This window comes from Sebastes fasciatus, chromosome 7 (genome assembly GCF_043250625.1).
Source record: "Sebastes fasciatus isolate fSebFas1 chromosome 7, fSebFas1.pri, whole genome shotgun sequence".
NCBI lineage: Eukaryota > Metazoa > Chordata > Actinopteri > Perciformes > Sebastidae > Sebastes > Sebastes fasciatus.
The window spans coordinates 20,797,789-20,819,570 of NC_133801.1; the positions used below are offsets into that span (position 1 = coordinate 20,797,789).

The window sequence follows — 21,782 nt, forward strand, 5'->3', positions numbered from 1 at the left end:
TTAAAGATTAGAAAATAAAAACAAGATAAATATAAAAGCTAGGATAGAAGCTAAAATAGAATATAACACACCAGAGTAAAAGCTCTAGTGCCGTATAAGATCATTATCTGGTTTAATAAAAGGCAGCAGCAAACAGGAACGTTTTAATCTTTGATTTAAAGAACGCAGAGTTGGAGTTGGTCCTGCAGGTTTCTGGGAGCTTGTTCCAAATATTTGGTGCATAAAAACTGAACGCTGCTTCTGCATGTTTAGATCTGACTCTGGGGACACTAAGCAGACGTGATCCAGATGACCTGAGAGGTCTGGATGGTTCATAACATAGCAGAAGATCTGAAATGTATTTTGGCCCCTAAACCATTGAACAAGATTTTGCTCTCGGTTTCATTCAAGATTTTATTGGAAATCCACATTTAGTTCCTCCTCAGCAGCTCAGAGGAACTACCTCATTGGTTACCCACAGGTGTCTCCAAACCTAAACCAAAACCAGAGGAGGAGCACTCTGTTCTCCTTTTCTTGTTGACCAGCTGTGACAGTAATACAGCCACAAAAAAAACACAGCAAACATTCAGAAAAATGCCTCAAAAGTTAGTTAGAGAAGGACAGAAATAAGAAGCTGCAGGGAAGCATCTTCTGCTGCAACACTGAGATCTGTCGCCACCTACTGATGAAAATACACTGAGACAAGTGAACAACTTCAGTGAGCATATCTATCTATCTAGAGCATATCTATCTATCCATCTAAAGCACATCTATCTATAACATATCTATCTATAGCATATCTATATCTAGAGCACATCTATCTAGAGCACATCTATCTATAGCATATCTATCTATCTAGAGCACATCTATCTATAGCATATCTATCTATCTAGAGCACATCTATGTATAGTACATCTATCTATAGCATATCTATCTATCTAGAGCACATCTATGTATAGCATATCTATCTATCTGGAGCACATCTATCTATAAAATATCTATCTGTAACATATCTATCTAGAGCATATCTATCTATAGCATATCTATCAATAACATATCTATCTAGAGCATATCTATGTATAGCATATCTATCTATCTGGAGCACATCTATCTATAACATATCTATATCTATAGCATATCTATCCAGAGCAAATCAATCTATAACATATCAATCTACAACATATCTATCTAGAGCATATCTTTCTAGAGCATATCTATCTATAACATATCTATCTATAGCATATCTATCTATCTGGAGCACATCTATCTATAACATATCTATATCTATAGCATATCTATCCAGAGCAAATCAATCTATAACATATCAATCTATAACATATCTATCTAGAGCATATCTTTCTAGAGCATATCTATCAATAACATATCTATCTATCGCATACCTATCTTATCTAGAACATCTATCTAGAGCATATCTATCTATAGCATATCTATTAAATATCAGCCACATAGAATGGACTTAAATTCTCCAATAATAATAATCAGCTCTGACAATATCAGGTCCTTCAGTACGTTATTGTAGGAAGAAGGAGCGGCGTATTTAAAAGCTTTTTTGCCTAGTTCTGTCCTAACTTAGACAAAAAGCTTTTAAATAGATACATAGCAGATATACTGATGTATGCAGTATTTTTGTGATCAAATGTTTAAGGTATGCAGACCAAATGCAAAACTAAAATGAATCTAAAAATGAAAGAAACTAAATCTAATATACAGTATTTCTTTGTGAACCTGTAAAAGCAACAGGGATTATAGAGAGAAAAATGAAAAAATGAACAAATCATTTCAAAAGTCAGTTTTATTTGTTGTTCTGGATTTAACATTCCACGTTATTGCGAACAAAAAAAAGTTCTTTGCTGCTGTTAACCGGTTGGCAGAGGACAGAGTATAAAAAGAGCGCTCTATATATTGAATTCATACATGAATTTGTCTTCTTTAATAAAGAAGTTTTTAATTTGAATGTGTATAAATATCCTGTACATCAGCTCATGAAGGTTGTTTAAAATGGTCTTTTAGTGCGAGCGCTTCTAGTCAGAGAAAAGGCAAATGGTAAAATGTGGGATATTGCTTAGTATTATGTACTTTGAAATACAAACGAGCGTCTCCAGATGAGTTGAGAAGAACTGAAAAAGCAAAAAGGAGCATGCAGAAGAAGAAAAAGAAAAGCCAGAAACTCATTTAATAAACCTGCAGGTTTTTTTACAAGATAAAGCAATAATGAAAAGCGTAGATCAAACTGAGCTTGGCTCAACCAACCGGCTGTATAGTTAGTGAAACTAAAAGGTATCACAGTCAAAATGTTATATGCTGTAGACGCATACCAGACAACAGAGTGTCCAGGTACAGATTGGTGTCCCGGTAAGTCCATCTCTTCATATTCCCATGTGATAGGCTGTTTGTTGGACAGTATGTGTGCCAATGACTGAAGGTACTGTTGATGCTTTCCACAGCTCAGTACCGGTAGTATGGACTCCGTGACCGAGACCGTGACCTCCTGGAAATAATACAAAATTAATCAGTATGAAGGTGAGAGCAGCACAATCTGAAAATCATCATAAAGAAAATGTTTCTTTCTGGTCTTAAAATCCTGATCAGTAATGTTTTTTAGCTATAAACGAACATACAGTTCAAAAAGAAGCAGCATCTCGTTTCTCTACTGATCATAATTGAATATAAAGACACACGTTACTGATGTAAACAAGCCTCTAGCAATATCCTTTAACATCAATAACTTAGATCTTTAATACACAGAGTAAAACTAAACAACTCAGTCTGTCACTTTGAGAGAAATATATTACATTACATATTTTGGTTGGCTGGGCAGCTCTTCTGCTTCTATGTTTTTATTTAACATTAATACAGATTTACTGGCTAATAAGAATGAACGATTATTTTTAAACTGAGCTTCAATAGTCACATTTTTATTTATAAATTGGCTGGATCAATATATCGGTCGGGGTGTAAATCACAAGTTTCATCACATTGTATTGATTCTTTGGACAACGCTACGATATTTGCTGATATCACAAAATCTGCCACAATATGATTTGGATTAGATTCAATTCAGGGGGTCTGCGATTGATATAAGACGATATCCTATGCCCATTTAATACAATCAGTTACAGTACATTTATATCAACTCACAAAAAGCAACTAAAATATGATTTGACAGTTTTATTACTGGGCTCTGCAGTAAGGAGGTGCGCTTGGAGGGAAAAAGTGACACAGACGCACCATGGGAATTTCAAAATAAAGGTGAATCTTGAAGATGACGATATGTATCGATGTTTTCACTTTGCATCGATGATATTGGATCATTGAATCGATATATCGATCCAGATCGATGGATCGTTAGACCACTATATATGGGCTGATATTAGTCTATCACAGGTATATGTTGGTGTATATAATGCAAAAACGGCAAAGAAATGTTTGAGGTCATTTAGAAACAGTGTCTTCATTACATTTAATTTCATTTAGTACATATATTGGTTACAATGAATGAAGGGATTCTTACCAAAATGTTTACATTTGTTTAAGTTACAAAACACAAAAAAACAAGAGTCGATATATTGTTATCAGAATTTTTTAAAGTCTCAAATATGGGCGTTGATACAGTCGGCTCTATTTGAGACTTGACTTGAATCTAAAACATTTCTAATCTTATAAAATAATACTAATGAATGTATTGAAGCAGTTTTTGTCCGAGAGAAAAATAAATTCTAGTGAAAAGTTTGAGGTATTTTCTTTGACTTTAGGTATTAAAGAGGACATATCATGAAAAACTCACTTGTTCAGTGCTTGTGCTCATACATTTGGGTATCTGGGGTGCCTACCAACTAGGGCTATGATTTGCGATATGATTCGCAATATTAGAGGGAATGAACATTTTTACAAAATTATTCTCATTTTCATTGAAAAACTATTTTGACACACTTTTGCCTTTAAAAAACATTGCCCCTCCTGCGATTTAAAAATTACAGAAGGCCATATTGCGATTTCGATACAAAATGTGATTAATTGTGCAGCCCTACTACCAACCCACAAACTGTGAAATAAGACAACCCAGTCCGTTTGTTGTGGGCTGCCTAGATCAGAAAACAAGTGATTCAACAAGCCATTCAGATTTGGTTCCCCTTCCTATGTCACATTCAGGCTCATTAGAATATATCGTTCACAGCATGAGAACTACCTTTACAAAAGGTGCAACATATTTTTCTTGCAAGCCAATCAGAGCAGACTGGGCTTTTTCAGAAGGGGGTCTTAAAAGACAGGCGCTAAAACGGAGCGTTTCAGACAGAGGGTGAATACAGGTATATTCAGACAGACAGTATGAGAAAAATGATGTGTTTTTTAAACATTAAAGCATGTAAACATGTTCTAGTAGAAACCCAAAATACAAGTATGAACCTGAAAATGAACCCTTTAACTTTTTACTGGATTATTTCTGTTCTTGGCCCCGACTTCTCTCTCAAGACTTGACACACCGATTTGTTAGTTGAGTGAAGAAAAAGCAACGTAGTATTAGTGTTGCATATAAAGGCACTGCGATGAGCCTTTGAGATAGTGTTTGTGCATTAATGTGTAAGACTACCATATTTCATTCTGCTTCATCGGAGCTGCTCAGATTCTTGTGGCTTCTCACATACCTTCTGTGTGAGTTGTGTTCCCGGCCTGAAGGGACAGAAGATACAGAGACACAATGAAAACAATGGCATGCCTATAAAACTGTCAGAGCAGAAACTGATGCCAGCAGATCAGACAGAAGTTGATTAAATAGTTGGGCTACTCCTGTTTGAGTATACAAGACCGTGTGCGCACAATATATCAGATCCATATGGCTATTTGAGATCTTACCATATTTGGAAGGAGAAGGCGAGTGGCTCTGTCGTCCGTACTGTCTTTCCCATTCATCCCTCTCTTTCTCACGTCTCTCGCGCTCCCTAAACGCACAGTCTCTGGGTCAGACAGTTGCAACACACAAATACCACAGTAACAACAGTCCACTTACACACACACACACACACACAGACTCTTACTTCATGCGAATCTTGCGTGCCATGGCTCGTAGCTCGCCCTCTCGCTCCTGTAAAATATACACACAGTAATGAGGGAGAGACAGGATAGTAGAATCTCTGCTTCTGCTTGAAATTCAAGTGCATACACAGAAAACAAAACACACACACACCTGTCGTTTGTTTTCCTGCTGCTGGATCTTCACCTGAGCGGCTTTTTTATCCGCCTTGGCTGCAGGACGGGAAAAACCACAAGAAATTGGAAGTGAGAAAAACACCTTTTGTTAATTGCATATTGTGATAAAAATGTACAACAGAGACACCTCAACGTGTTCACAAACCACAAACACATGCACACTTCCCAGCTGTACTCACACTGCTTGTTGAGCGCCTTCTGCATTCGTAGCTTCAGCCGCTCTTGTGGGGTCATCTTGGGCTGCTGGTGACACAATAGTGTTAGTGCATCCTTTCACATCCTGACAATGTGTGCATGTGTGCGTGTGTGTGTGTGTAAGAGAAAGATCAGAGGCACCGTGCTGTCATGAATCACAAGCACACTGGAATCTTGCTGGCTAAACAGGCTGTCTGCGTGCGTGTGGCGAACTGCTGCTGCAGGATAGTTTAGAAGCAGGACGGGATCCATTCATATGAACCGTTGCACTTAAAATATAAATTATATGTACGAACTCTGTCAGCGTGATAAAGGGGACAAAGGGGACAAAGGGGGCAGCAGAAGGAGAGACGGTCAGAAAGAGAAACAAGGGCAAGTTCAGATCCGGTGAGTTTGAAGAGTTCATAAAGAGCCCGTGGCATTTTGTTACTGACACACCCATCGCTGGGCCGTTTAAACCTGGCCAGGCAAGAAAAACTGCAGGTCACAACACTGCAGAGGAGAAGATTATAACTTCCACTCTATTCGTCTGTCTGACTGTCGCAAATCTTTTCTTCTTTTCCAGGAAACGCAGTGAGAAGAGAAGCCGGTTCAAGATAGCAAAACGGTTCACAATGTTAGAATATAACAACAAATACATATCTTATTTATTCTTTAAGAAATAGTCTGACATTTTGGGAAATACACATATTCCCTTTCTTGTCTAAAGTTAGATGAGATTGATAACTCTCTACACTAAATATTAAGCCACTATGAGGAACTGTTATCTGAGCTTAGCATAAAGACTGAAAACAGGAGGAAACAGTTAGCCTGACTCCGTCCAACGGTAACAAAATCAGCCTACTAGCACCTCTAGCACTCACTAATTAACACATCTTGTTTGTTTAATCTAGAAATAGTCTGGCAGACAACCCGCCATAAAAAGGTGATTTTCCATTTTTACACTTCAGTTTTTGTACGGATTAAACAAGTGAGATATAATGTGTTAATTAGTGAGTGTTATCGGTTTTTCCATACACGTGCTTACTTGGCTCGACCCGGTTTGACTTGGCACGTCAGCCCAGCACGGCAGGGATTCACATCTCCATTACAACAGGGCTCGCTTGAAGGTGTGTAGTGGTCAAAGGAGCGGGTGTAAAATAGTAGATAAACACATTTCATTTCCTATATTCTTCACAATAAAAGTTTTTGCTGCTTGTTCTCTTCCTCTCTGCAGTATTGGTGGACTTGTCTTAATTTAGAATAGCTGTTAACAAAGCTCCGCTTATTCAGAGATAAACATTAAATTTCCTGTAAACTCTTCACTATAAAAGTCCCACGTTATTTTTTATATAAAAGCTTTTACTATGGAGTAGCAAAATCAGGATTGTTGGGTTTTCATCAGTGGCAGCTTAATGACTCTTACAGCCTACAGCTGAGAGCGAAACAGTAAAATAAAGCAGATATGGGAAAGTACAAACAGGGACGCAGGAGAGAAACTAAACTTCAAACCAGAGATTCAGTTAAAAGCTTCAAAAGTACTGAGAGCTGAACACACAACGTCTTTCTCTCTGGCATCCTGCACAGACATGAGTGGAGTCTCGCGACACACGCTTGTTTGAGGTAGCGATGTGTTGGTCACGAACACGGCGGCTCTTTTTGAATGTTGTGTTAATGAAGTGAGATCAATCATGTGATGACAGACAAGGATCCTACCATCAAGCAGGGAGGAGGGGCGGAGGTGCGCGGCGTGCTGACGGTCTACAGGCACAGAGCAGGAGGGAGAGGAGGAGAGAAAGAGAGATTTAGGTTTAGTATAATTACATTGAATAATTTAAGTGGTATATGTGCACACATACAAATCATAGGTCAAAACAGCGCTAAATTTGGCCTGAATTATAAAAGTCAGAAGTGGTCAAATGAAGAGCCGTTTGGGAGTCGAAAGAGCCGGCTCTTCTTGGGGAGCTGAGCCAAATGATCTGGCTCACTAAAAAGAGCCGGAATTCCCATCACTAGTTAGAGGGGGAATAGGAGGTCGTTACGGGTCTGCCACGGCCGGAGAGATGTCACCACAACCCGCTTGGAGGCGGGTTGGGCGCACCTTGGCCCGACTCCAGAAGAGGTCCACCTCGGGTGCGTTTCGGTGCAACTCGGCACTGGTAATGGAAACGCAAATCAGCATGGTATGGTTTGGTTCGCACGGCAAAAAAGGAACAATGGCAAAGCCCCATTAGAGGTGCTGGTTGGCTGATTTTGTTGCCTCTGAACAGAGCCAGGCTAGCCGTTTCCAGTCTCTGCAGTAAACTAAGCAAACCTAGTTAGAGCAATGAGAGCTGTATTGATCTTCTTGTCCAACTCTCAGGAAATAAGTGTCCCAAAATGTCCAACTATTAGTTTAACTCTCATCTAAAGTCTTCAATCTGTACATGGGACATAAAGCATTTCATTTTAAGTATGAGCTTTAGTAAGAGTGTGCTCTGCTGCTTGTTAAAACAAGCCCTAAAACGGCTGTCCAGAGCACACCCATCCGGTTTTCCATCAGAGATTTTTCAAACTATTAAATGATCACTTGGCCAATACTGATTCACACGTTGTAACAAGACACATGGTCAGTAGCACAAGAAGTCATCTTCTTCCTCCTCTTAGGGCCATTGATATGCGATATACTGCTGTGTATATGAGACTACAAACTCATATAAAGATGCTGCACTCCCCTCAGTCACATGTATATCTATACATGCATGCACAACCCACACTAAAAGCACAATAATGACTTCATAGGGTGCTAAAATGTTCACTCCATACAGAGATGGCAGCATTAATTCAGTCTGTCATTTTTCAGTGTTGGCAAGTTCACATTCTTCTCAGCAAAACACGTGAGAAGGTGAAGGATACGGTAATGACAATTGCAAAATAGATGACAGGCTTTGACTGTTCATTTTGTGGGGGAAAAAAATCACATCATCATTTTATTTTCTGTTTGCAACAATGGCTTCTACATCCCAGTCTGGTGGACAACCATGTCAGCCTGTCAGGGATGAGGGAGGCGTAGGCTTTAGCAAGAAAACCCAGCTAGATCAAATTCTTACTGACTTTGGCAGCTCCCGTCTCTTTACCACCCGGAGTATCAGGCCTGGAGGCAGCAAGACAAAAGACAATTAGCTGGGGTGATGAAGACATCAAAGAAAATATTGTTTCTTCATCATCTCAAGTTATCAAGTTTTGCCAAAACAAAAAATGGCTTCAAAAATTATAAACATGTAACATTTCAATGTTTATTAGGGATGTCATGATACCAGAAATTTCATAGTCAATACCAATTGCCAAAAACTACATTTTACAAGATTAGATTTGAACACATCATGATAACTTTAGAATTTACCTTCGCTCTTTACAAAATAGAGCCTGAACGCATCAGAGCTAGTTAAAGTTAGCTGTTAGCAGCCAGTAAGCAGCACCGTCCTGCATGGAGCTAACAGCTAATGTTAACTAGTTCTCGTCCTGCCGATTTCAACATGGATTTGTTGCTCGCAATGCAGCATTATCAGGGAAAAAATAAGGTGCATCCCCTGGTCGATAGTGACTTTACTGCGTCCCAAACACATTTTCTATTGTCGACGGGACGCCGTTAGTCTCCAGCCCTGATGGTACCTATGGTAGCTGGGGACTGTAGAAAGACAAGTACCTTCACGTTCACAGAATCTCAGAAGTATCGGCTCTCGTGACATCCCTAATGTTTATCAGTTTTAAGTGAAGACTATAATGAAACACTCTGAAACACTGCTCAGAAAGCTTTGAAAGAAACATTTCAATTTTCAAGAATTTACTTCAACTGACATGCTACACGGTCTACATGTTAGAGTATACCAATCTAGAGTGTATGAATGAAAAGTTTACATTTGGATTATACGTTTTTAATCAAACAGACAAAAACTGCAGAGTATAATATTTCTGGGTGGGTCAAATTGTACTAAACTAAATCACTACCAACTTATTAAGACAATCTTTTAGAAAATTATGATCAGTGCATCCTCAGTTATCAAGAGTTATGACACGGCTGTATTGAATACTCGATTCTGATTGGTCAATGTATAGCAGACCGTTGCTGTGGGCGCAGCTCTGATGTAGGACTCTGGCGGACCGTTTTTGAGTCAAAATATTGACTTTTTAAGTAAGTGGCCGTGTAATAAGCAGGATAATGTACAGCGTCGGGGTGCAGCATCGCCCTGTCGGGGATTCTCTCTCAAATATGACCGGCTCGCTGTACATTATCCCTTATTTAAATGATATTTCTCTACTACATGGTCTTCTTACTTTCTTAGCTTGTCACGGACAGTGTTGGTAGAGGGCGGCGCTCCTCTGTGAGGGGAAGGACTGTGGTTGGGGCGACTGGGGGACTGAGAGGGACTGCGGCTGCCGCTGTCTCCCCGCCGGTGGCCTCCACTGTTCCGCCCTCCTCGCCTCGCACTGCCCCCCTGCCGTGAGCTGGAACGGGACCTGACAGAAAACAGTAAGAGCTTGTGTCAGTGCCATGTGTGTTTTAAAAAAATAACTGAAGCACTGTTGGGAGACACGGGGGAGTCTTACCTCGTCCGTCTGCGTGCTGAGAATCTTCTCCTGTCCCGGTCCCTATCTCTGTCCCTCTCACGCTCTCGGTCTCTGTCTCTGTCGTTGGACCGTGATCGTGTCCGGTCGCGTCTCCTCCAGGATGCGGCCCCTCCGTTCCCTCCTCTACCGCGGGAGTGAGACCTAGAACGCCGCCTTGATCGTGATCGGGTCCAGGATCGCCGCCCGTCCCTCCCCCCGCGTCCACGTCGAGTACGGCGTGAACGGGAAGAAGAGCGAGAGGAGGACCGAGTTGAGGAGCGGGAGGAAGAGGAAGGGGAGCGACTGGAGGATGACCTTCGTCTCCTGGACAAACAGAGACACACTGTTTTAGTAACAACACCAGCCCAGCACCTAGCCTATCGTCAGAATACTTCTGGTTTCACATGCTCCACTTTATACAGAGGAATAAATAAGCAAATATAAAAATAATCTCATATACTTGCATAGCCTTACTCATTGCATTGCCATAATCTGACATGCACAATCATAAACGAATTGCTCGTCAACACTTAAAACTATCCAACCACACACATTTTCTCTAAGCACATGCAGAATAGGTCCATTTGTTATTTAACAGCTACTCTTTGCACTGACATTTTACTTGATTAAAAACTGTGATCCACCTCACCTACCACAAAAATCAGTATTTCATCGTCAGTATTCTTTCAGCTCTGGTCATTTCAACAGACAACAATTTGACTGTGCGAGGAAAATAACTAATGAAAAGCCAGCAAGACGGAAAGTTACCGACCGGGAGCCCCTGCTATGACCTGCAGGGTGTTGCAAGCTGGATGGGACGTGTCCAGAGTGAGGAGCGGGTGTTTGTGTTGCTGCGGCTGCTGCTGCTGCTGCTGCTGCTGCGGCGGCTGCTGCTGCTGCTGCTACTGCTTCATCGTCGCTGCCTCCATAGCTGGTGATGAAGGTGATCTTCTCTGGACCGGGAGAACGAGAGTGTGACCGCGACTCAGAGCTCGACTCCGACTCTGGCCTGAAAGAGAGAGATCAGAAAATACAGTTCAAACATACATAGAGACTCAACAAACCAGGAAATTCAGAACGATAAAGACAAAATACTAGGGCTAGCAATCGATTAAAATAGTTAATCGCAAATTAATCACACATTTATTTAGCTCTTCAAAATGTATCTTAAAGGGAGATTTGTCAAGTATTTAATACTCTTATCAACATGGGAGTGGGTAAACATGCTGCTTTATGCAAATGTATGTATATATTTATTATTGGAAATCAATAAACAACACAAAACAATGACAGATATTGTCCAGAAACCCTCACAGGTACTGCATTTAGCATAACAAATATGCAAACTCAAGCCCAACAGGCAACGACAGTCAGTGTGTCAGTGTGCTGACTTGACTATGACTTGCCCAAAACTGCATGTGATTATCATAAAGTGGGCATGTCTGTAAAGGGGAGACTTGTGGATACCCATAGAACCCAGTTTCATTCACATGTATTGAGGTCAGAGGTCAAGGGACCCCTTTGAAAATGGCCATGAAAGTCTTTCCTCAACAACATTTAGCCTAAGTTCGGAGCGTTATTTATCCTCCTTCACAAAAAGCTAGTATGACATGTTTGGTACCAATGGATTCCTGCGATTTTTCTAGTTTCATATGATACCATCTTCACTCTAAAACTGAGCCCACTACACCCTAAAAATCTCAAGTTGCATTAATGCGTTAAAGAAAATAGTGGCATTAAAACAAATTTACCCGTAATGCGTTATTATCGCATGAACTTTGACAGCCCTATTTCAAACATACACACAGACTCCACAAATCAGGATATTCAGAATGAAAAAGGAGAAAATAGTCACCGTTTATAGGGGTCGTATGTTGGGCTGTCTCTCCTGGCATAGCTGAAATACAGGAGAATGAGGAAATTAGTTAAACATGTTGTAAGGTACGTGGACTGTTAATGAGGAAAACCCCTTTAAAAGAACAAGATAATTTACCTTGGTGGGCTGATCTGTCTTCCTTTTAGTCTCTTCTCTCTGAACTCTCTCCTTTGTCTGCGAGAACGCCGGCCCTGAAATGACCAAATACATCACTTAAAACGTCTCATATACCAATCACATGACACACACACACACACATATCCGTCAGTGGATGTTGTCTTACAGAGTACATGGCCTTCTCCGCCTCCAGAGCCTTGGCATGTTTGATGGCCTCCACTTCCTCCTTGTCTTTCCTCAACATCCTGATAGACAGGTATCATGTCAACAGTGTAACAACAATTATTATGTCAACAGTGTAAAATGTCAAGTTATGTAATACATTTATAATTGCTTATTAAAATATCAACATGAAAAGCACACAGCATAGCAATACGGTTCATTCCTATTAACACCTCTCAGCTCGTCAAACTAGCTAAACTGTATAACGTAAAGCCACATCCGTGAGCATGCTCAGTGCCATCTGCAAAACAGTAAAATACTTGCCAGAGCTTGGAAATGCATTCACAGAACTGTATGACTCTAACATGTTTTTATATGTTTAGATGTTGATAACGGAGCTCAATAAGGTTGTGGCAAAACTGGCAATACTAGGGTAAAATAATTGTCGGTTTTGGTCTCCTCAGGACTTTGTTAATATCAATAAAAAAGATAAAGTAATGCCAATGTTATAAGTTGTTTTTGTAGTTCATATTTGCGCATCTAAAATTCTACCAAGACTTTTTAGGAGGCCACTATCCCCTGGATTTCTTTGTAGATTGAGAACTTTCCAAACCTGTATTTTTGCTTTGTGCTACATTTGACTGTTGAGACATGATGATATAATCACTGAGATGTTACCTAACAAAGTCTCCTTCAGCCATTCCGTATGGGGTTGCCATTTTGTTAACGTCTAACACCTGTTCCTGGTTCAGCTCATCAACATCAACCTCCACATCTGTATTTAAACACACACAGAGACACAACATGACACAAAGATTTATAACGCAGCAACATGTCTCAGCAAATTTTACCCTCAGAGAGAGAGAGGACCCTCAGTTCACAGCAGGTAAGTAGGAGTAAAATAAAGAAGAAAATATCAATGGGGCCTCATTCACTAATATGTGCACAGAAATGTTCTTACTTTGCACACAAAATAAACATGAAAGAAATATGTTTTCCTAGAGGTGTATCATGGAGAAAGCAGTGAAGTAGTTGTAAGAAAGAAGCATGGCCCTTAAAGCAAAAAAGCAAAAGAATTTCACAACTAAACATCAGCTACATATTCACAATTTCATGGCACTAGAAACTGGTGGGAGTAGTTCAAAACAATATGAACATACTCATATACTCCAAGCTAGGACTGGGAAACTCAGTTTTTATAGTTGAATATTTTAATTATGACAATAATTGATGAGGATGAAAGGGCATCAATTTCATAGTTATTATATACTGTACATTTAGCCAAAGCATTAGTAAATTAACGGTTTTAAATGTTGTCTATTAAAGCCTTTTTTAATTAATGCGGTTTTAATATGCCATGCATTTAGTTAAAAGGTACATGTGTTTACATTTTCTAAGACAGCTGGGCCTTCATCATTTGTGCATAGGCTACGCATGGTCTGAGGCATTTCTAAATTTGTTTGCAGGGTAAGAACAAATTCAGGTGACAAAATATTGATGAATCCAAGATTTGTGTGTAAAATGTTTGTACGCATGGTTTATGCAGAGATTTGTGATCACTGTTTGTGAATGAGGCCCATTGAGTTGTCCTGCTGATTGAATCATTATTTCAACATGTTACAAACCAAAGGTTGTCGTTATACCTTGGTGCACATCAGGCTTATTATAGTAAATTAAAACAAAAATAAGCAGTGAAAAATATTTTTAGTAAACTGAAACTAAATAAAAACCCTCTCAAGAAAAACTAAAAGTAAACCAAAACAATATTTCCTGGTTAAAAAACGAAGAAATATATAATGAAAATGAACGTAACGTTTTTTTATCTACAATATATCACCACCGAAAAAAGGAGTCAGCATGCATTCCCGTCAATTCTCTAAAACTACAACTTTCTGAAAAACTGAACCTAAACTAAAACTAGCAAACACACTCCGAAAACGAACTAAAACTAAACTAAATCAAATAAAAATCAATTTAAAATTCAAAACTAATATAACCGTGGTGCACATTTCTGCCCTGCATTCTGTTTCTGAAGCTGCAGAACTGTTTTTTTTTTTGGTTTGTGTCTGAAGTTTAAATTTTCCTGATATGTAAAGCTCATGAGTGCTAAACTCATTTCCTCACCAATATCTGGGATGCCCTCGTCTTCTTCAGATTCACTGTTCTCTGAATTGTCTTCATCTTTGTCTGACTCGGGGTCGGGCTCCGTCACAGTGCTGTCTTCATAGGTGTAACCAATGGTGGCCTTCTTTTCTGCCAGTCTGCACAGCGGGAGGAAGGATTTATAAATACACGGATTTAAATTCCCAGTGGGGATAAAACAACCATTTTAATAACATTACAATGACATACTTTTTCTTCTCGTCCTCATTTGGTTTCTGCAGGCCACCGTAGAGCTCATCCAGGTAGATCTGGTATAAACACTGCTCCTCGGAGACTGTTGGAGGACAGCAGGGAGTTTAAGAGCACAACACAACTGCAAAATATACCCACTGAGGGCAGGTTAAAAGACTGTTATGGGCACATTAAGAACACATGTATTAACAGTGGTTTGACAGTGTTGCAACATGAAACAAAATGTTAATGTAATGTATTAATCAAATGAAATTCAATTCAATTCTTTTTCAGCTATGAAGATACTCACTGTTGGCAAAGTCATTCTGCACTAGGCCTCTGTATCGTTCATAATTGCACTTCCTCTCCTCCATCTCCTGCTCTGCGGTTCTGTATGAGACAAAGAGTAGAAGGTTCTTTTATATTTTACCACTTTTTTTTAGTATTTTTGCAGCCTGAAGCATCGGACTTTGAAAAAGTGTAGAAGAAACGGAAAAGATAATCTCATCAATGACGAGTTCAATTACTTAGTAACATTTTTATTATTGTTTACAGTAACAGCCAGAACATCCAGTGTTTTTAATCACCAGTGGTGGCAATGCACCAATACTAGAGTAAACAGACTGGGATGATAGTATTAGGTAGATAGGTATATATAGTACAACACAGAGTTAAAACATTCAAAACGGTTTAGTTTATGTTTTATGAAGTAGGAAAAGCACTCAACAATTTTGTCAACCTTATGATGCACTCTGTAGAGAAATGTTGGATGTAATTAAAACCATTATTTTCACAATGGAAACTTGACAGGATGTATTTAATTTTACCTACCAAACAAGGCAAATGATTGTTTGCATACTACACAATACAGTTGATTTACATCAACTATAAAGCAAGAAATCTCTGTCTGTCTGTCTACTTCACACTTGGCGGGTGTATTGCTGGGGACCCAAGGACGTGCAGGGTTGAAGATGGTGCAATTTGGTTCGATATTAATAAACCAGTAATGGCGCTCTGTTTAGCAGCGGGGGCGGGGATTCAGGGCTCTCCAGATTGAGTCGAGCAGGTCGTCTGCAGCGGGCCTTTACAGGCCGCGACTCATTGACTGCGGTTCAATGTTACAACCGAAGTCTTCTTCACTTCCCCGGAGTCAGTGAGCGATGAGAATGCTGAATGCAGAACTTCCGGGGGCCAGGTAATCAGCCCGCTCCGAACGGCCACGCGTTCTGAACGGCCATGCACTCCGAACGGGCACACCCCTGACAACGCTGCAAGCAGCAATACCAGGAGCCAAGCATTCGGGCCATTCTTAGTGGGCACGCACTCTGGGCACTGAATTAGTTTCATTGAAGATCTGATGCACGTCAGACGACAAAAGGCTGAATACGTTCTTTCCCAGCTTTACATCTACTATAAATACTGACTCAAGCTTATATGTACTCTTATTAGTTCTATATATAAGCTAAACACATTGACTTAGTTGATTGCAGCAGGATGAAAACATGAATGAACGAACAAAACCTCTTTGCTTGATACGTCAAAGCAATTAAACATATATTTTTGTTAAGGTACGGTACTTTCTTGTATTAATGACTTATGTTCTCCTTTAATCAAGTGCCTCAAATGTCAAAATGTGGAATAATCTGAGAAGAACACATGAATGTCTCCATGACACCCGCACAATCACAAAGAAATTAAACATCAGAAAATATTCACAGTAGACAGATACTCGGGTTAAATGTGACATTAGGTCATTTTAAGACTTACGATGTGTTGAGCAGTGGCGGTGTGTAGGTGGGGATGTAGTCCAGGTGAGCCCTTACATCAAACCTATCAATCATGTTGTTGGCATCTCCCTGCCATGGCATCCTTTTGACAAAACAAGACAAAGAGGTATAATCTGATCAGTAAGACCCCACAAGCACTGAGCATCTGGTGTGTGCGCTATCTTGTGTATGTGGTGTGTGTGTTTCCTCACATGTTGATGGGGCTCTCTGCAGCCATCGCCACAGCAGGATCCAGATGGATCTTGTAGGCTCGGCCATGAACCTGGAGAAACTGAGCTGGATCTTTTTTCTGTCGAGACAAAACGGGAGGCAGTTAAAAGACAATTAAATGGCAGCTTGTAACTAAATAAAATAACCAAATAGTGAAAGATATTATAATATACTCCTCAATTTCATCTTCTATTCAAACCGTAAGGACAATTAAGGATTGTGTTTGTGGCGCTTTACAGTGTCTTATGAAGTGAAGCTCAAAATATTTTCTTTATTGTTCTAAATGCTGATGCAAGAGATTTAATTGTGTTCATCTGTCATCTCAGGTCTAAATTTGGCTCCATGTAGACAGCTAGAACAAAAAACAACTGGCAGAAATAGAAAGCTGACAGGAGGTGAAGGAGTCACAGCCAACGCATCAGCCAAGCTCCAACCGGTGCCTCGACAGACTTAACAACCAAGGCAGGATCAGGAAAGACGAGATCTGCAGCACACAATTATAGTAGGAGCTTTTAATAAGGTGCAACCAACGTGTCAACATAAAGCATGTCTTCTTCAGAGTAAGAAGAGGCAGTGGTGGTGAAGAAGTTTAAAGTGCCGACACCCAGCTAATAGCTGTCTCTCATTGTTGCTTACGTCCAGCCAATGCCACAGCATATATAAATATATGTCATAAAAATATGTTTTCAATACCCAAGAATTTCAGGGCAGAGGTTGATCAGTGATTCAGCATTCACAGAATGACGTGCCATCGCATACTCAAGATTCTTTGTGTGAATAGCAGTATTATGTTCTGCAACTCTCAGTTTCAGAGCTGGTTAAGTTTGGCTGACATACACCAGACCTCAGGGCCATTTCAGTATATAGATAACCTGAGTGCTGATGCAGTTTATAAACAACTGGGTTTTAGATTTCTTCCCCAAAATCGTAAACCATGACCCATCCCTATCAAGCATGGATGCAAAAACTCGTTTGCATCAGTGGTAGAGCAGCGAGCACAGTGACCGCATCGATAATAGCCGTCAGGAGGAGATAATATCAAAGTGGACAACAGAGGTTTGGAAAAATGTGAATGGACGAGATGGTGTTTTAAGTTATGTGTTTATCTGAATGAAGCTAGTGGGGGTTTGGTAAAGATATCTGTCAAAGAATGATCACTTTGTAGGACGTCTCAATGTTTAATTATTGTTGGGACCCAACACAAATCTTGCAGGAGCAAGTGCTTTTAACTCTGCTGCGGATGGGAGCGGTCGGTCAAAAACTAAGCTGCGGGTACCGGGATTTAGCTAGCGCTAACCAGAAGGATGGAAGTGTTACGTTTAAATGCAGAGGAGGAGAATAGAATAGAAAGCCTTTATTGTCATTGTACAGAACAAAACGAAATTAGGAGTGCTACTCCTGATCAGTGCGTTAAAAGACACAGGGAAACAAAAGAAAATAAAACAACCTCAGCAAAACAAACAACCACAGCCAACAACACATGTCATAAAGTAGTAAGGGAAATAAATATATACAATGTGGTTTTACCCTAGAATAGGTGTACTTATTGCACTAGAATAACTACTTACTGCACTATTATGAATGTAGTTATGCACTACTATTACCGACAGGTAAGCATTTTTTATTAATACTACAAATACTACAATAAAGTGTTTTCACTGTGGGACACGAGAAGACACAAAATGAATGATCAATCTATTGACAATCAATCTATTGACAATCAATCTATTGTGCGGGCGTGCTTACATGGTCAGAATGTTTGCAGGTGCGGGCAGCAGCAGACACACGCACTGCAGGAGCGGGCGTTAATGGTCAGAAATCCAGTGAGAGCGGATAAAGAAAAAAGTCCCGCAAACGGCTCTAAAGCTAAAAGCACTTTGAAACCAGAAGATCAGGTCTAGGAGGATCTGCTGCCACAAAGAGCTCCACTTTAGCAGCAGAAATAATATTTATTTATCTCTGCAGATATATTAATGATAGAAGTCTCTTACTATCTTCTCGTAGTACTCTCGCCGTCGCTCTCCTCGGCGCTTGTAATCTACCATCATGCCTCGGAGCTTGCGCTCATGTTTGCGGGCCTCTTGCCACATGACGGCTCCGCTGGGGGTGGGGGCGCGGCGGGGCACGGTTGCTGCAGACAGGCAAAGAGGGAAGAAACATGGGAGAGAGGAGAAAGAGAGAGCACACAAGGGCATGAGGAAATGTAGGACAACGATGAAAGTGTAAGGAGGTGTTGAGTGAAAAAGACAGTTTTCTTAAAATAAATATTGGACTGGGACAAGCTGCACAGACAGAGCTGAGAGAGATTACTGTACATAACTTCTGTCTCCCAAACCATTTCTTATCAAAATAATAAACTATAAACCACAATCAATAGATCTGAGAGCACAATGCAGAGGCTCAGTGATTCATTATTTTACCCAAAACACAAATTGAGACTCTCAATCTTCTTAAGTACAGATCACAGTGGGAAAGCAATATATCAGAATGACTCATTTGTCTGTGGCATTGATATTGATAATTTTTCTGTTTTTTCCTATGTTATTAATATTGTGGATCATTGAACACATTTTGTGTAAACAAACAATACAAATCAGTTACTTTAATATCTATTAAAAGAGAATGAAAGTTACACATTGACTTCTTGTAAATATATAGTCCAGTGTAATAAACCTTTAACTTAATTCTCCCTTTTGTCACAGACATGATTATATATCTACTGATATCAAAGGAGACCTATTAGTTATTTTCATAAACTTACTGGTATGCTTTCCTTATCACTCTAAAAGACATGTTTTAACTAATTTATAAGTAAATTGATGGTTTTAGTCACTCCTTTGTGTGCTGACAATTTCAAGCTGGCCCTGACTGTCACACATACTATTTGGTGTTGCAGAGGGAAATGACATTTAAGCCAACAAACAAACTAAAACTGATATATTTTCTTAGATAAGATAAGATATTCCTTTATTAGTCCTGCAGTGGGGAAATTTGCAGTGTACAGCAGCAAAGGGGATAGTGCAAAAAACAAGATGCATCAGCTAACACTGTAAAACAAAAAGAGCTATACAAAGTATAACAAAATATGAACCATTTAAATAGAAGGAAGTATAAAAATAGGAGCAGTATATACAGTATTGACAATAAACAGACTATTAACAATATTGCACAAGTGGAAAATGATATTGCACAGTGAGAATGAATGAATTAATTAAATAACTGTAGAGAAATACTGCTAGATATTAAGATATAGCTATTGGTAGATATTTATTATTTCTAACGTTAAATTTGAACAGATGACAGCTAATAACCAACAAAGTAACATTAGATAATGTGATCTATGAATTATCTGTCTCAAATCACTAGGTTGAGTATCTCAGTAGACTATATATATCTATATATATATATATATATAGATATATATATATATATATATATATATAATGTGTTTATTGGGTTTTCTTAATAATATAATATATAATTCAGATAGGGCTCCCAAATATTGTGGAACTGATCTACTTTGGTATGTAGAATATTTGTGAGATAGTCCAAAGGGACCATCTCAAATATGACTTTTTGTCAGCCTTGAACAGAGGGTTTCTTATCACTAATCCACTGTAGTAATATATTTTTTCTAGCAGCAAATGTAAGAGTGTTATATAACCTTTTGTTGGCTGCAGTAGTTTATATTTGTACTTGGGATTCCTAAAATCAAAGACATTATAGACATTACACCTGAGTAGTACTGATTGGTGTACAGTGAAGTGCACTACTTTTAATTTTACATTACTGCCAATACTTTTCTATATGATCCTCAGATAGAGGGTGTATTACAACCACTAGTTGTGCCTGTGTAACACTACCTGCAGTGTGTTATTTAGTATATGAACAGTCACACTGGCAGCTCAACCGCCTGCAGCCGAGGAGCTAACCATGGTAACCAGCTAACCATGGTAACCATCTAATGTGTCGTTGTGGAGCTCATTAAAGTTACACAAAAGCGCTGTTTATGTATTATAAACGTCATTTAACTCGGACATTAACGCATCTTCACTTTTATATTGCTTATTAAGATGTGAAACAGCAATGTTATCAAAGTTATAGAGGAGTTAGTTAGCATATAAATGGGCCTACACTTAGCTTGTTAGCATCACAGCTAGCCTAGCTTAGCTTAGCTTGTCCTCAAAGTCGCTAGGCAACAACGCATCTCTCTCAGCCTCTTCAATAACAATACAACATGCAGATACAGCAGCGCTACACATCTAGCATGGTGTTAAAGTTCACTGTGTACCTGTTTGACTGACCACCGACACACACTGGGTTGTTTTCTGTCTGCAGAGTGCGATGCGATGCTAGCGGAGAGTCACACACCTCCTCCTCTTCTTCTGCGGTGTTTATTGGTGGTTGGTTTTACCGCCTTCTACCGGACTGGAGTGTGGAGCAGGAGAGCGTGCAGAAACAACATAAATAAATAAAATAAATAAAATAAATAAAATAAATAAAATAAATAAAATAAATAAAATAAATAAAATAAATAAAATAAATAAAATAAATAAAAAATTAAATCAAATTAAATTAAATTAAAGTTAAATAAAATAAAATAAAATAAAATAAAATAAAATAAAATAAAATAAAATAAAATAAAATAATAATAATAAAATAATAATAACAAAATAATAATAAAAATATATATATATAATAATAATAATAATGAGGAAAGATTCGTTTAACTAAATCAGTTTCTCTTAAAGGGACTGTTTGTAAGAATCAGAAATGCTTGTTAATAGCGACACCTGTGGCCGTTAAGTCAACGAAAGTCAGCGTCGGCCTCGCGCTTGTGCTCTAAATCAGGGCTGCCCAAAGTGGGGCCCGCAATCAGGTTTGATTTGGCCCGCCAGATGTTAGGTAATTATTATTTTTCTTATTAAAAGACCCAACCGACTTTACTATCTTTTGGGGGCCGTACCAAGATCAGGTTTATGGTTAGAAGATTGTGGCATCATATGAAACTAGAAAACCTAAGGACTCCATTATACCAATCATGTCGTATAAGCTTGTCAGGAAGGAGGCTAACACTCTAAAGTCGGGCTAAATTTTGGTGGGGAAAAACTGGCATGGCCATTTGTCAAGGTGTCCCTTGACCTCTGACCTCCAGGTATGTGAATGTAAATGAGTTCTATGGGTATCCACAAGTCTCCCCTTTACAGACATGCCCACTTTATAATAATCCTATGCAGTTTTGGGCAAAACATGCAGTTTTTTGAATGCAGTATACATGGGAACTTGGGATCCTAGTACCATTTTGCATCTTAACAATACAGTACAATAGG

At 39.2% G+C, this 21,782-nt stretch overlaps 1 protein-coding gene across 14 annotated transcripts; it reads right to left on the reverse strand.

Moving 5' to 3' along the window:
- Positions 1 to 1,774: 1,774 nt before the first annotated feature.
- clasrp (CLK4-associating serine/arginine rich protein) lies at positions 1,775 to 20,883 on the reverse strand. 14 transcript variants are annotated; one of them, XR_012594751.1, is made up of 22 exons: positions 20,744 to 20,883; positions 18,444 to 18,583; positions 16,434 to 16,531; positions 16,223 to 16,324; positions 14,766 to 14,845; positions 14,474 to 14,558; positions 14,246 to 14,382; positions 12,800 to 12,896; positions 12,126 to 12,204; positions 11,960 to 12,033; positions 11,822 to 11,863; positions 10,739 to 10,975; positions 9,967 to 10,290; positions 9,694 to 9,876; positions 8,469 to 8,512; positions 7,096 to 7,140; positions 5,385 to 5,445; positions 5,183 to 5,241; positions 5,034 to 5,080; positions 4,852 to 4,937; positions 4,644 to 4,668; positions 1,775 to 2,488 (listed from the first exon to the last, which is right to left on the reverse strand). XR_012594751.1 is itself a non-coding variant. In XM_074642157.1 (22 exons), exons 2-21 carry the CDS (start codon positions 18,540 to 18,542, stop codon positions 4,595 to 4,597), a joined length of 2,049 nt encoding a protein of 682 aa, XP_074498258.1. In that variant the 5' UTR covers positions 18,543 to 18,583; positions 20,744 to 20,883; the 3' UTR covers positions 1,775 to 2,488; positions 4,589 to 4,594. The 14 variants fall into 14 exon arrangements, 8 of the variants coding, with proteins under 8 accessions (XP_074498258.1, XP_074498259.1, XP_074498257.1 ...); XR_012594750.1 differs by having other exon boundaries at positions 4,589 to 4,668; XR_012594749.1 differs by having other exon boundaries at positions 5,385 to 5,448.
- Positions 20,884 to 21,782: the final 899 nt, after the last annotated feature.

What these genes read in the sequence shown, in the direction of transcription:
- clasrp (XM_074642156.1), bottom strand. Translation starts at nt 18,542, where the DNA reads ATGTGGCAAGAGGCCCGCAAACATGAGCGCAAGCTCCGAGGCATGATG. An exon ending in CCCCTCCTCCCTGCTTGATG is followed by an intron (nt 5,449 to 7,095) that starts GTAGGATCCTTG and finishes TTGTGTCACCAG; the next exon opens with CAGCCCAAGATGACCCCACA. An exon ending in AGCAGGAAAACAAACGACAG is followed by an intron (nt 5,081 to 5,182) that starts GTGTGTGTGTGT and finishes TATATTTTACAG; the next exon opens with GAGCGAGAGGGCGAGCTACG.